At 46.8% G+C, this 16275-nt stretch overlaps 1 protein-coding gene across 3 annotated transcripts in view; it reads left to right on the top strand.

The window, feature by feature from the left end:
• Window positions 1–276: 276 nt before the first annotated feature.
• Window positions 277–16275, top strand: part of DDX24 (DEAD-box helicase 24) — a 33360-nt gene continuing 17361 nt past the window's right edge. The window contains exons 1-2 of one of the 3 annotated variants that reach the window (XM_058740167.1): window positions 277–396; window positions 13856–14572. In XM_058740167.1, the coding sequence (XP_058596150.1) occupies window positions 13861–14572 (712 nt within the window). In that variant the 5' untranslated portion in view covers window positions 277–396; window positions 13856–13860. Of the gene's footprint in view, window positions 397–12343; window positions 12471–13011; window positions 13032–13855; window positions 14573–16275 lie in introns of those variants that run through there. The other 2 variants (XM_058740166.1, XM_058740165.1) reach the window with 2 other exon arrangements.

Below are 16275 nucleotides of genomic sequence, written 5' to 3'. Positions count from 1 at the left end.
GGTTCCTCCTGACGCTTGTCTTTTTCCCCTGCTTAGCCAATTTCCACCCAGGCTCAAACAAGGCTCATGGTGTCAAAGCCCCAGAGCCCAGGGGCGGTTGGGGCTGGAGTCCCTCCCCTCCCCACCCCAACTGCCCTGATGCTGAACAAAAGAACCTTCACCAAATGGATCCACAAGAGCTTCCCTCCCACTCACGGAGCCCCCGCCCACCTGCCATCGGAGGTCAGGGGAAGGAGCCCCTGCCCACCCCTCCCTGTGTTACCCAGAGAAGCAGATTTTCTCAAAACGGGTCTCGGACCCAGAGGTCTGAGCCTGAAACCTTGGATGTGTTTCCAGAAGATCTGACTCAGGATATTTATAACACGACTCCCTTCTGACTGAAGCACAGCCAATGAGGTAGGTTTTGTTTTTACGGGAAAACGAAACTGTAATAGAACTGTTAGGCTTTTGGGCTCGCCAGGCAATAGACATTGTGTGTTGGGGGGGGAGGGGGAGGGAGGGGGCGCCAAACTGGATGTAGTCATTCATGTTAGGCGGGGATGTGAGCAGTCAGCTGTGTTGTAGTGCAGACCAGGTGTCACCGAAACCGGCACCTGCTAATGACCCATCTAGAACTGAGAAGCAGCGGTAGCCAGAGGTCTGCCAATGTTATAGGATGCTGGTCCTTGTCCCACAGAGTCCAAGAATGAATCTTGCAGACAACAGGGAGTGAGCAAAGCAACTGAATTTATTGAGAGAAAGCCCAACTCAAGAGTGAGAGGGTTCATGACTGGGTAGCCGGCGAGCATTTTTGTCCCTGACTTTTTTTTTTTTTAATTTTTAAAAAATGTTTATTTATTTTTGGGGCGCCTGGGTGGCTCAGTCGGTTGAGCGTCCGACTTCAGCTCAGGTCACGATCTCACGGTTCGTGAGTTCGAGCCCCGCGTCAGGCTCTGGGCTGATGGCTCAGAGCCTGGAGCCTGCTTCCGATTCTGTGTCTCCCTCTCTCTCTGCCCCTCCCCCATTCATGCTCTGTCTCTCTCTGTCTCAAAAATAAATAAACATTAAAAAAAATTTTATAAATGTTTATTTATTTTTGAGACAGAGACAGACAGAGCACGAGCTGGGGAGGGGCAGAGAGAGAGGGAGACACAGAATCCGCAGCAGGCTCCTGGCTCTGAGCTGTCCCGACGGAGCCACCCAGGCGCCCCAGGTTGCAGTATAAATATCACAGGTTGGTCCACCCATCTAACTGCTTTATCTGTTTCAGTAAATACTTTTACAAAGGCTTGGGAAGGTTTTACTTTCCTTCTGGGTACTTAGTTTCATTTTAGCTTAGGGGAGGAAGGTTAAACATTTTTTTAACAGGCACACGTGGGTGGCTCAGTCTGTTGAGCATCCAACTTCCGCTCAGGTCATGATCTCGCAGTTCACAGGTTCAAGCCCCGCATGGGGCTCTGTGCTGACAGCTCAGAGCCTGGCGCCTGCTTTGGATTCTGTGTCTCCTTCTCTCTCTGCCCCCCTCCCCACCTTGCTCACTCTCTCTCTCTCTCAAAAATAAATAAACATTGAAAAAAAATTTGTAGCATGTTTTGCAACTTGGCCAATTTCTGACCGCAGCACTACTGTGTAGTTTTTTTTTTTTTTTAGCTGAGACAAACAGTAAACATTTCTGGCAGGATTTGATGCAGGCTGACTGGGTCCGGGGACCCAGAGAGGATCCCAAAGGATCAGCCAAGATGGTCCTTGGCATCACACAGGGTAGAAATCAAACACAGGCTGAGCAGAAGCGAGAGCAGAATTTATTGAATAGGGTAAATGATAGAGTATAACAGATGGACTGTCTGGGAGACTCAGAAGGGAAAGGAAAGAGAGAGTGAGGGAGACTCGCCTTTGCTTGGGGTCTAGGGTTTTTCCTGAGGATGTGGTCCAGGGTACATGTCTTCTCAGGCATCCAGGAACTGGTCAAAACAAGGATGAGTGCTCAGGTGTCCTCCATAAGTCACTTATGCCCTGGAGCCAGGGGTCCTGGGGTCAAGGTGTCTGGAGTCAGAGATCTGGGAAAATGTACATCCAAATGACTACCTGGCCCAGTCACTGCTTAGATGTTATCGATTGTGCTAGAAGACCCCAAAGAAATCATTAACTCCTTGACCTTTACAGGGAGGACATTCATGATCTGAACCATAAGGCATGTGTAAGATGGGGGTGTAAGTAAAAACCAGTTCTTTCCATGAGATCCCTCTAGTTTCTCTGTCTTATATTGAAAAAAAACCCCTTGGACTCCAGAGGCACTCTCAGAGAAGGTGCAAAAGATACTTTGTGTTCTTTTTCTACAAGGTACTGCAGGCAGAGATCCAAGAGAGCTGACTCTGGTAACAATTTTCACCTTTAGCCCAATCTGCTGCTCTGATATTTACCAGAATTTGACAAGGTTTTTTGTTTTTTTTTTTTTTCTTAACGTTTACAAGGTTTTGTTGTTGTTGTTTTTTAACGTTTATTTATTTTGTTGAGAGAGAACGAGCAGGGGAGGGGCAGAGAGAGAGGGAGACAGAATCCAAAGCAGGTTCCAGGCTCTGAGCTGTCAGGACAGAGCCTGATGCTGGTCTCAAACCCCTGAACCATGAGATCAAGACCTGAACTGAAATCAAGAGTCAGATGTTTAACCAACTGAGCCACCCAGGCGCCCCTAATTTGGAGCCTTTTTTTTTTTTTTTTTTTTAATTTAAGGACTTTCAAGTGCACTTCTTAATTTTTTTTTTTTAACATTTATTTTATTTTTGAGACAGAGAGAGACAGAGCATGAATGGGGGAGGGTCAGAGAGAGCGAGACACAGAATCTGAAACAGGCTCCAGGCTCTGGGCTGTCAGCACAGAGCCCGACGCGGGGCTTGAACTCACGGACCGCGAGATCATGACCTGAGCCGAAGTCGGCCGATTAACCGACTGAGCCACCCAGGCGCCCCTCAAGTGCACTTCTTAAATGTTCTTATCTAATTGGAACGTTCCCTGTGGTGGCCATTGTAATTTTCCTCAAGGGCTAGCAGCAGTTTGCTAGGACCCTAGCCGAAAAAGGGGTGCAATCCATGTTTCTATCTAGCCACAGTTTGGGGCGCCCAACCTGATGGTTACCAAAACAATTTCTCAGGACACAAAATAAGCTTAGTAAAGATTTTGCCATTTTGGCAGATCCTTCTAGCTTCCGGGACTACAGTTCGTAGACGTTAAAAAAAAGCAGGTGTGCCAGAAAATGGACCACGTGACTCTTTAGAGTTTAAGGATATTTTTGGCTAAGACTTTGGGCTTCCCAGGGCTGAGCAAATCCCTGCAAGGGGTGTGCAGCTGGGTTGAGGATTGTACAGTGTTTTACAGTGTTCCTCGCCACATGGAAATTTTCTTGAGGCTGGCCGGTGACCTAGTGTCAATTTAACCTGTGCCATGACCCTCTTATCCTAACGCAGGAGGCTTAGGGTTTGGGAGTGATCGCTCTAATAGCTCTTAGGTTCTTGACCCGTGCCCACCAATTTTTGTGGCTTTTCGGCTTTGGAGACGCCTGTTAGCAATAGCTTTTATCTACATAAAATAAGGTGCATGAACGTGTGTGCCTAAGCCCACCAGTGGTAACCAAGAGGTGACGGGCCAAGAGAGGTAGTGCACCCCACCAGCGATTCCATTGTGGACGAAATCAGCAGACCAGGAAGTGGGGACTGCAGACTGGAACTCCGGAAAGGAATCCCAAAGAGCTGGGGAACTGCGACCTGAACCAAGGGCCAGAGACTTAAGTTCCAGAATTGTCCGCCAGCTCTAGCTGACCTGCCAAACCTGGGACTAGAAAGCCAATTAGATGCGGGAGCTCAATGCAAAGAGAACAGAGCTCAGAACTGAAAGGAACTCAGCCCTAATCCCATAGGGAAGCATGGGTTGGTGGTTAACAGCATGATCTCTGAGCCAATGGCCTGGGTTGGAATCCTTGCTCGTTGTGACCTGGGAACAGTTCATTAGTCTTGATGTGCCAGAGTGTGGTGACACAGGGACACTCAGAAAATAGACCTATTATTCCATTTACTGTTTCTAGTGGAATGAGTTCCACGAAAGTATAGATTTTCCATCTTTTTCTCTTGGGTTAGTACTCAGGAGCTCTGTAAGTGGGTTTTGAATGGGCACATGAATAAGGAGGAGAGAGAGGAAAGCGAGAATCTCAGTGTGAGGTTGAGGAGGAAAGGAAGGGCAGGAAATGAAAGAAATGGCAGAAAAGGGGGGCAGGACATCCTTGATTGTCCTAAGCAAAGAGGCTTTGCCTCTTACGCAACACAAAGAAATGAGGTGGCCAGACCCAGGGCCCGGCCCAGCCCTCTTTAGCTTTGGAACAGCAACCCGAACAGTTTGGCAAAAACTGGTCCAGTCTCACTGAGATCCTGCATAACCACCGTCCTTGGGACAAGCGGGAGAGAGGTTTGCAGAGCTAGCTTGCAGGAAAAGTCTCTGGATGGGTTGGTATTGGCTCTGCCTTCCTGGTGGCATTCATGACATCAAGGACATTCCCCATGGGGAGAAACAGGCAAAGTGGTTTCTCTGAATTTCCTGTCACTAGAAGACAACTAGAAAGACAACCTGTGGGACAGGAAAAAGTGGTTCCATCAGACGACATCTGCCATTAAAAGCACCATGAACAAGGATGAGAGCAAGTGACCTACCAAGGGGGGAAAAACCCAAACCTTTGCACTGTTACTCTGTGCATTGTCAAGCGTTTTTATGAATCAGTTTTTGAAAGGAACTATTTATTTTCTTTCTTCCTTATTCTTTTTTTAAGTTGGCTCCATGACCAGCATGGAGTCTGACATGAGGCTTGAACTCATGACCCTAAGATCAAGACCCAAGCTGAGATCAAGAGTCGGACACTTAACTGATGGAGCCACCCAGGTGCCCTTGAAAAGAACTTTCTCCAAAAAGAAACCCGAAGACAAGAAGAGGTAGTCTCCAAGGAGAGAATTACATATGGCCAATAAATATGTGAAAAGATGTGCAATCTCACTAATAGTAAAATTGCTTTTCAAAGCAGATAACTCTGTGTGTGTGTGTGTGTGTGTGTGTGTGTGTGTGTGTGTGTGTTGCATCTATTATTGGTTTATTAGTCAAGGTTTAACTACAGTAGCAGAAGTCACTCCAGCTCACTTAAGCACAATGGGTTTTAACACAGGGAATTAGGTGCCTTCAAATAGTTTCAAGATTGGAGGAGGAGGTTCAAGGTTGAAATTCCATCCTCAGAATGACACTGAAGACCTGGACCACCAACGGTGCAGCAACCACTACCAGCATCAAGAAACTGAGACATCAAGGGGTGTCTGGGTGGCTCAGTCGGTTAAGCATCCAACTCTTGATTTGGGCTCAGGTCTTAAGCATCCTGCTGTTTCTGGAAACCAAGGTCCCACTACTGTGATTGGCAGCTAAAGCCCTGTCCCCCTCCCACTTTCCAGTTCTGGCACAGGGGGGACTATGTGGCACCATCCAGGTTATGCACAGAACTGGTGCTACACGGGAGTCTGGGGAACATGGACGTTAGCTCTCCGTCGTGGAGAATTTAGAACAGGGGATGAAAGAGAGATGATTGAGAACCTCTTCAATATCTGCGGCAGGTAGTAATTAACCGAAAACACGCAGTGTTTGCCTGGGCAAAGAGAGGCGAACCCTCTCCTGCTGTGCTGGGTGGTGTGTATTCTGAGGCATACTTTCCGGCTAGCAACACGAGACAGATAATAAAAGCTTCCATTCCATTTGACTCAGAAATTTTGCTTCTTGGAACTCATTTTAAGAAAAGAGTCAGACACACACACAAAAATATCAGCCCGTGGATGGTCATCATGGTGTTACTGATGACAGCAAGCCAATTGTTTGAAACAATAGGGAATATGGAGTAAAAATTTCGTGCCTCCACAAAATAGAATTCTGTGCCACCACTGATGATAGAAGCAAAGGCAGGTTTGCCATGGAGTGAAAAAAGAAATCTGAGCTCGGGGACCCTTGCTTGTGCTGGCTCCTTCTAAGACCCCGAGAGCGATTCTGGTCATGTGCTCACATCACTAGCCTCACTATTTGCAAAACTATGATATTCTAAAAGTAATTGGCTAAGACAGTTGTCTCTTTCCACTTGGACTTCCCTCAGCCCTACTCCCCTGGTTTTGGATGACATTGTAATTATAATTTTTTTTTAAAAGAGCTCTCCCTCCCCAGTTATGTAAGCTTCAGGCCTCTAAAACCTGGATCATTATGATAAGCGTGCCCTTTAATTTCCATCACCAGTTTTACGCATCTCCCATCCCCCCACCGTCTGGTAACCATGAGTTTGTTCTCTATAGTTAAAAGTCTGTTTCTTGGTTTGCCTCTCACGGTCTTGTTTGTTTTGCTTATTTATTCCTTAAGTCCACGTATGTGTGAAATCAGATGGTGTTTGTCTTCCTCTGACAGATTTATTTTACTTAGCATAATACCCTCCAGATCCATCCATATTGTTGCAAATAGCAAGATTTCAGTCTTTTTTATGGCTGAGTAATATTCCATTGTGTACATATACCACATCATCTTCGTCCATTCGTCTGTTGGACATTTAGGTTGCTTCTAAATTTTGGCTAATGTAAATAATGCTGCAATAAATATACGGCTGTGTGTATCTCTTTGGATTCATGTTTTTGTATTTTTTGGGTAAACAGTAGTGTAATTACTGCATCCTAAGGTAGTTCTATTTTTTAACTTTTTGAGGCAACTCCATACTGTTGTCCACTGTGGTTGCATCAGTTTGCATTCCCACCAATAGCGCGTGAGGGTTCCTTTTTCGCCACATCCTCACCCACACCCGTTGTTCGTTGTGTTTTTGAGTTTAGCCATTCTAACAGGTGTGAGGTGATAGCTCATTCTAGTGATCTGTATTTTCCTGATGATGAGTGATACTGAGCACCTTTTCATGTGTTTGTTGGCCCTCTGGACGTCTTCCTTGGAGAAATGTCTGTTCACGTCTTCTGCCTGTGTTTTTAATTGGATTATTTGTTTTTTGGGTGTTGAGTTGTATCAGTTCTTCTTTTTGAGGTTTTTTTTTTTTTTTAAGTTTATATATTTTTTGAGAGAGAGAGCAGGGGAGGGACAGAGAGAGAGGGAGATCGAGAATCTGAAGCAGGCTCTGTGCTGACAGCAGAGAGCCTTACGCAGGGCTTGAACTCATGAACCACCAGATCATGACCTGAGCCAAAGTTGGAAGCTTAAAAGAATGAGCCACCCGGTGCCCCGAGTTGTATCAGTTCTTCCTATATTTTGGATACTAACCCTTTATTGGATATGTCATTTGCAAATATATTCTCCCAGTCAGCAGGTTGCCTTTTAGTTTTGTGTCCTTTGCTGTACAGAAGCTTTTTATTTTGATGTAGTCCTGCCAGTTTATTTTTGCTTGTATTTCCCTTGCCCTGGGAGACATTTCTAGAAAGATACTACTACTGCCTATGTCAGAGAAATTACTGCCTGTGCACTCTTCTAGGATTTTTATGGGTTCAAGTTTCACATTTAGGTCTTTAATCTATTTTGAGTTTATTTTTGTGTACGGTGTAAGAAAGTGGTCCAGTTTTCATTCTTCTACATGTTGCTGTCCAGTTTTCCCAAGTGGACAGCGCTCTCTTTGTTGAATTAGACTGTCTTTTTCCCATTGGATATTCTTTCCTCCTATGTTGAAGATTAATTGACCATATAATTGTGTGTTTATTTCTGGGTTTTCTCATCTGTTCCATTGACCTATGTGTCTATTCTGGGGCCAGTACCATATTGTTTTGATTACTACAGTTTTGTCATATAACTTGAAGTCTGGAATTATGATACCTTCAGTCTTGTTTTTCTCTTCCGAGACGGCTTTGGCTACTTGGGGTCTTTTGTGGTTCCATACAAATTTTAGGATTACTTGTTCTAGTTCTGTAAAGAATGCTGTTGGTATTTTGATAGGGATTGCATTAAGTCTGTAGATTGCTTTGGGTAGTACAGACATTTTAACAATATTCACTCTTTCCAATCCATGAGCATGGGATGTCTTTCCATTTCTTTGTGTTGTCTTTGATTTCTTCCATCAATGTTTATAGTTCTCAGAGCACAGGTCTTTCGCCTCTTTGGTTAAGTTTATTCCTAGGTATTTTATTATTTTTGGTGCAAAGTATAAATGAAATTATTTTCTTAATTTCTTTTTCTACCGCTTCATTATTACCATGTAGAAATGTAACAGATTTCTGTATATTAATTTTGTATTCTGCAACTTTAGTGAATTCATTGATCAGTTCTGGTAGTTTTTTGGTGGTGTCTTTAGGGTTTTCTATAGACAGCATCATGTCATCTGCAAATACTAAAGTTTTACTTCTTCCCTACCAATTTGGATGCCTAGGACTTCGAGTACTATGCTGAATAAAAGCGGTACCCTAGATTTGTCTCGTTTTCCATGACTGTGTTGAAGAAGCCAGTCGTCTTATAGAATATTCCACAATCTAGATCTGCCTGACTGTGTCCTCGTGATTAGATTCAGGTTAAACAGTTTTTGGTAAGAATACAATGTGAGCAATGTAGTTTTTTCAAAAACTTTTTAATTTTGAAGTAATTGTAGAATTATAGGGAGTTGCAAAGCTGGAACCGAGAGGTTCTACGCCCCCTTCACCCAATTTCCTCCGGTGACTACATCACCTGTAGTGCTAATCCAAGATCAAAACTAGGAGATTTGCATTGGTAGAAGGTGTGTGTAGAGTTCCGTCATTTTTTTACACGTGTAACCACAATTTCAATCAAGACACAGAACTATCCCGTCGCCGCAAAGATTTCCCTTGTGCTACTCCTTTTGAGTCACACTTGCCCTCTAACCATGTCCTCCTTCCTAATCTCTGGGAACTGCTAATCTGTTCTCCATCCTATAATTTTGTCTTTTCAAGACTGTTATATGCCCTTTATTTAATTTTTTGAAGTTTATTTATTTTGAGAGAGAGAGAGAGAGAGAGGGAGAGCAGGGGAGGGGCAGAGAGAGAGGGAGAGGGAATCCCAAGCAGGCTCTGGACTGTCAGCACAGAGCCCCATGTGGGGCTCGAACTCACGAACCCGAACCGTGAGTTCCTGACCTGAGCTGAAACCAAGAGAGTCAGACGCTTAACCGACGGAGCCACCCAGGCACCCCTGCGATATGCCCTTTAGACGTGGGCTTTTTTTCACTCGACATGATGCCCTTTAGATCCATCCAAGTTGTGTGTACCCACTAGTTCATTCCTTTCTAATGTTGAATAGATGTACCATAGGTTCCCCCTCCCCCAGCTTTATTGAGGTATAACTGACACACAACATTGTATAAGTTTAAGGTGTACAACCTAACGGCTTAATATATGTAGATATCACAAAATGATTACCACATACCACACTTTAACCATTCACCTATCTTAGGACATTTTGGTTGTTTCTAGTTTTTGTAACAAATAAAGCTGCTATGAACTATGAACAGATACTATCTGATGAGGTCAGTACTCATTGTCACTTTTGGTGCTAGGTTCAATGACAATGGATAGGGGGAACCTGTCTTCAAGCTAAGGTCAACTGTTTTCTCATTCATTCATCCACAAACGGCTATGACCCCCTAAGTCAGCCAGACACGGACTAGATATTTTAGGGGACACCAAGACAAAGCTGAGGGGAATTCCTTGGGGGAACTTGTAATCTAAGAGAAGTTAGACAAGAAGGTAAATCCCCCAATCAAATACAGAGCTGAAAGTACTATGCTGTATACAGAACACTCGGGGAATCCTAAAGAAGGAGATGCTTGTTGAACTAAATTATTGTAAGTCTGAATTATACGTCACTCAACCTTGGCCACAAGTTTTAAGCAATGTTCTGCAAAGACATTCTCTCTCCCAGCCTCTTCAATTTCGATCCTTTTGTACTTTGAAGCAGGCTTTGAGCTAAGTGTCATGAAACTGATGTTAAGACAATTTCCTTGCTAGGTCTGACACTCTCCAAGGAACCAAGCGAGGAAACTCTGCACTTACCATTTTCTTCTCAGTATTTGTGCCTTCACTAAAACGGACTCAGACAGAATGCCATTTTAATGTCTCATCCATAATAATCAGGGGGAACAACACCCCGTTGTCTTGTGAAAAAAAGACACAAAAATGCGATCTAACATGATGTCAAAATTTCCACCTCACGTGCAAATTTATAACTTCTCTCTTTTCCCCGGCTTAGGTCTGATCCAGGCTCTGAAACAAAGAGCTGGGGAGAGGGGAAGTCATCTGCTCCTCACCTCTCTTTCTTTTACTTCCTCCCCATGCAGCTGCTTTTGGTGACTTCAGGGTCAACTGAGCAAAGCTGCAAGGAATAAAGGGGCAAAAGACTACCTTAACTTAGCTGGTGCTTGCAAATCTGTCTTGGCTGTCCCACAGAGTTGTCTCCTCCACCATGGAAGACGCCCAAACAAAAACTACCCTTTTCTCTCCTGGAATGCTCTGATGGTTAATTTCCTGCCTCCACTGGGATGGGCCAGTGTGCCTGGATATTTCGTCAGACATTATTCTAGATGTTTCTGTGAAGGTGTCTTTTTGGATTACATTAGCATTGAAATCTGTGGATTTTGAGGAACACAGATTACCTTCCACAGTGATGGTGGGCCCCATCTAACCAGTTGAAGGCTTTAATAAAACAAAGACTGCATCCCCTCAGTAAGAAAGGATTCTGCCCATTGGCTGCCTTTGAACTCTTTGGCTGGCCTACTTTATCTGAGTTTGGATATGTCAAACCTCCACAATCACTGTGAGCCACTCTCTTAAAATAAATTTCTCTCTGTATATACATATCCTGTTACCTCTATTTCTCTGGAAAACCCTAATACAGATGCTTTTGTCAGTTTTTCAGAGGCCTCCATTGAGAATCTCCACTATGCCCCATTTTGACTCCTCAACAGGTCCCCCAACTCCCACCACAGGGGCTCTATTTCTAGCCTGTTTCTGTTGAGGACCCTTTTCCTACCACACAGCCCTGTTAGGCAAGGTTCTCTCAGGACAATGCTGCAATCCTCCAACGTGTGTAACTAGCTCAGAGGGGACAGGACCCTTTGTCCTGCCATGTAGTAGGGACATGCACCCTTCCTCGTCACAGTGTCATCTAGACAGCTTCAGTCTCTAGGCATCAGACTCCTTCAGACACCACTTGGGCACAGGCTTTATGCCATCCAGCCTCTTGGGGACCTTGGCAATTTTCCTCAAGAAATGAGTTAAGTTCTGTCCCATGGTGGTTCCAAGATGGGGTGGGGAGGCTCACTTGACCTAAACTTTATGAATTCCTTTAGGACTTTCCAAGATCACCAGACAGGGACACCATATGGGAAATGTTTCCCAGGTGATGTGGTGATGCCCACATTGAAAGGAACATCATCTACCGTGAAGCCAATTTCTCTGCATATAACAAAGGAGTCAATCTAGCTTGGTGATTAAAGCATGAGCTTTGGAGTCAGGGCAACGTAGCCTAACCATCAGTGAGCAACGGGCGACGCGTGAAAAAACTTGACAAAACAGCCCCTCCGATACAGGCTGGTTGGGGCTGCAAATTAGATGCTAAAACGTTTGCAAAAGGCTCCAGGCACCCACCAGGTACTTCATTCGTGGACAGCCACTGCACTGAAGCTAGACCAAGAATACAAGAGGGGCGCCTGGGTGGCTCAGTCGGTTGAGTGTCCGACTTCGGCTCAGGTCATGATCTCGCAGTTCGGGAGTTCGAGTCCCGCGTCGGGCTCTGTGCCGACAGGTCAGAGCCTGGAGCCTGCTTCGGATTCTGTGTCTCCCTCTCTCTCTGACCCGCCCCCGTTCATGCTCTGTCTCTCTCTGCCTCAAAAATAAATAAACGTTAAAAAATATTTTTTTTTCAACGTTTTTTTATTTATTTTTGGGACAGAGAGAGAGACAGAGCATGAACGGGGGAGGGGCAGAGAGAGAGGGAGACGCAGAATCGGAAACAGGCTCCAGGCTCCGAGCCATCAGCCCAGAGCCTGACGCGGGGCTCAAACTCACGGACCGCGAGATCGTGACCTGGCTGAAGTCGGACGCTTAACCGACTGCGCCACCCAGGCGCCCCACGTTAAAAAATATTTTTAAAAAATATAAGAAAACTTGCGCTCCGGCGCAGGAGCCGACACTGAACCCGTTGGACGCAGAACAGCAGAGACGCTTACCCAGCGGCCTGCGAGACGCAATCGCACCTCTCGGAGCGCCAGGCGCCCCGTGTCCCCGCCCCCGCCCCGCCCCGCCCTGCAGGAGTCCGCGATACAGCCGTAGCGAATCACGTAGCGGCGCCTAGATGGGGGCGGGACTTCCTGCCGCAGGGCGCATGCGTCCGTGAGTGCAGGCCCCGCCCCGGAACTGCGGACGACGCTGCAGCTGAGGGAGAGCGGTGGAGGTGTGCGAGGCGGTCGGCCGGCGTGTGTGAAGGAGCCGCGGCGGCTTCTCCAGGCGGTCAGTACCGGGACTGGGGTCGGGCCCGGGGCTTCCGCTGCGGGTCTGTCTAAGCCGCTGGGTTCTCGGGCCCCGAGAGGGCGGCCGTCGGCCCCGCGCCGGGGGCCCCTGCAGTGGGCCTCCTGGCTCGGTGGTGGCCTCGGTCTGTCCGCTTCGTGCGCTTGTCGTGCCTAAGGCGGGGCCGAGCAGCTCGCCCCTCTGGGCCTGAGCACCCCCACCGCCGTCGTCGTGGAAGCCGGTGGTTTGCGGTCGTGGCGTCGCAGGTGCGGTGGGGGAAGCCTCCTTGCGTGCTGACGTGCTGAGCGCTCAGCCGCCATGGCCAGCGGGTGCTGACGTGCGCCACCTGGTAATGGTGTACCGATCCCCTGAGACAGACCCCTTCGTCATCCCCATTTTACAGGCGAGGACACTGAGGCTCACAGGGAGTGAGACGTCCGCCACAGACCCAAATTTGAACTACTATTCACCTTTATCCTTCCTTCCAGGATCTGTCCTTTTTCCTGGCCTTTCTGGGAAGGGAGGAGATGGATCGAGTTCCACTCAAGCGGCCTCCGTTGAAATGTATGTTAAGTGAATTAAAATGTAATGCCAAAGCTGGATGGGCAAAGGTCAGAATGGTGGAATAGGCGTTTTGCCTTCTTGGAGCGAGGCGTGAGGAGGAGGAAAGGTCTGTGCCCGGATCATAAAGCTGGCCTCCTCTCCCCTCCCTCCAAGCCTCCTCATTCTTAATTCGGCCTTCAAAATGGCTTGGCTGTGGAAGGCTTTTTTTCTCCAGGCTCTACGTAATTTTCTTTATTTGCGTAAAACATTTTTGTGACTTAGATATTAGCAGGCGCCTCTCCCTTTTTAAATTTTTTTTTTCAACGTTTTTTATTTATTTTTGGGACAGAGAGAGACAGAGCATGAACGGGGGAGGGGCAGAGAGAGAGGGAGACACAGAATCGGAAACAGACTCCAGGCTCTGAGCCATCAGCTCAGAGCCTGACGCGGGGCTCGAACTCACGGACCGCGAGATCGTGACCTGGCTGAAGTCGGACGCTTAACCGACTGCGCCACCCAGGCGCCCCGCCTCTCCCTTTTTAAAAGATGAGAACACTGACGTTCCGAGAGGACTAAGCGGAAGTGTCCATGGCACAGAGGCAGTTAAGTATTGGATCTGGAATCCAAACCAGATGCAGCGTGTGCCTGCCCATCTCCTGTGTCCCCTCTGTTCCAGGCCCCGCTGCCTGATCTGTCGCTATGTTTCTTCTCTAATTTGATCTTCTCTCTCTCTGTGTCCTCACTTCTTTGCAGGGCCTGATACGCTCAGAAAATATTTGTTGCCTCAGAACCCTGTGCTTCTCAGTTGCCAACTTAATGGAACATTTCCTTCCTTTTCTTTTCAGTAACCATGAAGTTGAAGGAGACAAAATCAAGGCCAAAGCCGCCAAGCTATGGCAAATTTCAGACGAAGGGAATCAAAGTTGTGGGGAAATGGAAGCAGGTGAAGATTGACCCGAATATGTTTGCAGATGGACAGATGGATGACTTGGTGTGCTTTGAGGAACTGACCGATTACCAGTTGGTCTCCCCTGCCAAGAACCCCTCCAGTCTTTTCTCAAAGGAGGGGCCCAAGAAGAGAAAGGCGCAAGCTGTTTCAGGAGACGAGGAAGGAGAGTCTAGCTCCTCAAAGAAAAAGATGAAGTTGAAGAAGAATAAAGACATGGAGACTAGAGGGACCGGTGCTGAGAAAGAGTCTGAGGTCAGAGACGCTGCGCCAGAGCCCCAGGGACATGGCACAGTTTGTCCTGATCCAGAGGTAGAGGAGATGGTATCAGAAAGCTCAGCCCAGACTGTTCCAAAAAAGAAGAAAAAGAAAGGGAAAAAAAAGCCGGAGTCTTCCCAGAGTACTATTCCAAAGGTGCCCAAAAAGGCAAAGACATGGGTGCCTGAAATGCATGACCAGAAGGCAGATGTAACAGCCTGGAAAGATCTTTTTGTACCCAAGCCGGTTCTCCGAGCGCTCAGCTTCCTAGGCTTCTCTGCACCTACACCAATCCAAGCTCTGACCTTGGCACCTGCCATCCGTGACAAACTGGACATCCTTGGGGCTGCTGAGACAGGTAGGGGCATCCTTAGCCGGCCAGGGCAAGATTGCTTCTGGGTTGAACTTGCGGCTGCTAACAGGTTGGATGGAGGTGGGAGAGGGGAATTTGGGGATATAACCACAGAAGCAGTGTTGGATGAAGGTGTTTCGAAGTCAGCCAGCTCTGGGTTGAAATCTGCCACTTTTTTAAAAAAATTTTTTTAAGTGTTTGTTTATTTTTGAGAGAGAGAGGGAGAGGGAGAGAGACAGAGCAGGAGCAGGGGATGGGCAGAGAGAGGGGGAGACACAATCTGAAACAGGCTCCAGGCTCTGAGCTGTCAGCACAGAGCCTGACGCGGGGCTCAAATTCATGGACCTCGAGATCATGACCTGAGCTGAAGTCGGACGCTCAACCGACTGAGCCCCCCAGGGACCCCTGAAATCTGCCACTTGGTAATTGGTACCTTGGACAGGTCACTTTATCTCTCTGACCCCTATAGCTCCCAGCAGTACCTACTTTTTTTGCTTTGTGGGTTAAATGTAAAGTTACAGTAGCTTACACGGTGTATTGTAAGCGATCTGCACATGGTCGTTTCCCGTTCTTGAGCATTTCTAAACGGCCCAGAGGGGTAAAGTAGGGCTAAGTTCAGCCCTCCCGAGAGGTAGGTCTTCATTAGCGTGAGGAATAGGGGTCTGATTCACAGAGGTTGTCCCAAGGTACGAGGGCTGCTTTGGGAGTTGGTGAGTTCATGTCCTTGGAGAGATTTGAGTGTGTGGTAGATAACCATTAGGTGGATTTTGTAGGTAGGTGTTGGCATGAGCTACTGTTGGGTCTAGGCACTGTTGAAAGTTCCCTCATTCCCTGGGCCATCTAAGGCTTTGTGAAGCAATGGCAGGTTGACTTGCCCTCAATAGATGAAACTACCGACCGGAGGGCAGAGCTTGTACTACCTGGAGCTAAGTCTGGCTAGACCGGAGGTAACCAGAAGAAACGTACATGTAACGTGAGCCACGTCTGTAATTTTAAATTTCCTAGGAGCCATGTTTTGAAAAGGTAAAAAGAAACCGGTAAAAATTAATTTTAAAATCTATTTCAGTTAATGTAATTCATTGTAAAATTATGAGATGTTTTATATTCTTATTTCTTTTTTTTTTTTTTTAACATTTATTTATTTTTGAGACAGAGAGAGACAGAGCATGAACAGGGGAGGGGCAGAGAGAGAGGGAGACACAGAATCGGAAACAGGCTCCAGGCTCTGAGCGGTCAGCACAGAGCCCAATGCGGGGCTCGAACTCACGGACCGTGAGATCATGACCTGAGCCGAAGTCGGACGCTTAACCGACCAAGCCACCCAGGCGCCCCTATATTCTTATTTCTATAGTAAGTTTTCAAAATCTGACATTTTGAGCTTGCAGCTCAAATGTAGAGTAATCACGTTTTGGGGTGCCTGGGTGGCTCAGTTGGTTAAGATCTGACACTTGGTTTTGGCTCAGGTCATGATCTTGCTGTGCATGAGTTCAGGCCCCACATCGGGCTCTGCACTGACAGTGTGGAGCCTGCTTGGGATTGTCTCTCCCTTTCTCTCTCTACCCTTCCTCTGCTCATGCTCTGTCTCTCAAAATAAATCAATAAACTTAAAAAAAAAAAGTAAAACTGTCACAGAGTAACCGTATTTTAAGTGCTCGATAGCCATACATGGCTAGTGGCTATTCTTTTGCATAGGACTAGACCATCTGGAC

This window comes from Neofelis nebulosa, chromosome 7, assembly GCF_028018385.1.
Source record: "Neofelis nebulosa isolate mNeoNeb1 chromosome 7, mNeoNeb1.pri, whole genome shotgun sequence".
In the NCBI taxonomy this organism is placed as follows: domain Eukaryota; kingdom Metazoa; phylum Chordata; class Mammalia; order Carnivora; family Felidae; genus Neofelis; species Neofelis nebulosa.
The sequence above is the reverse complement of the archived record's forward strand: the minus strand, read 5'-3'. Positions and strand labels throughout refer to the sequence as shown.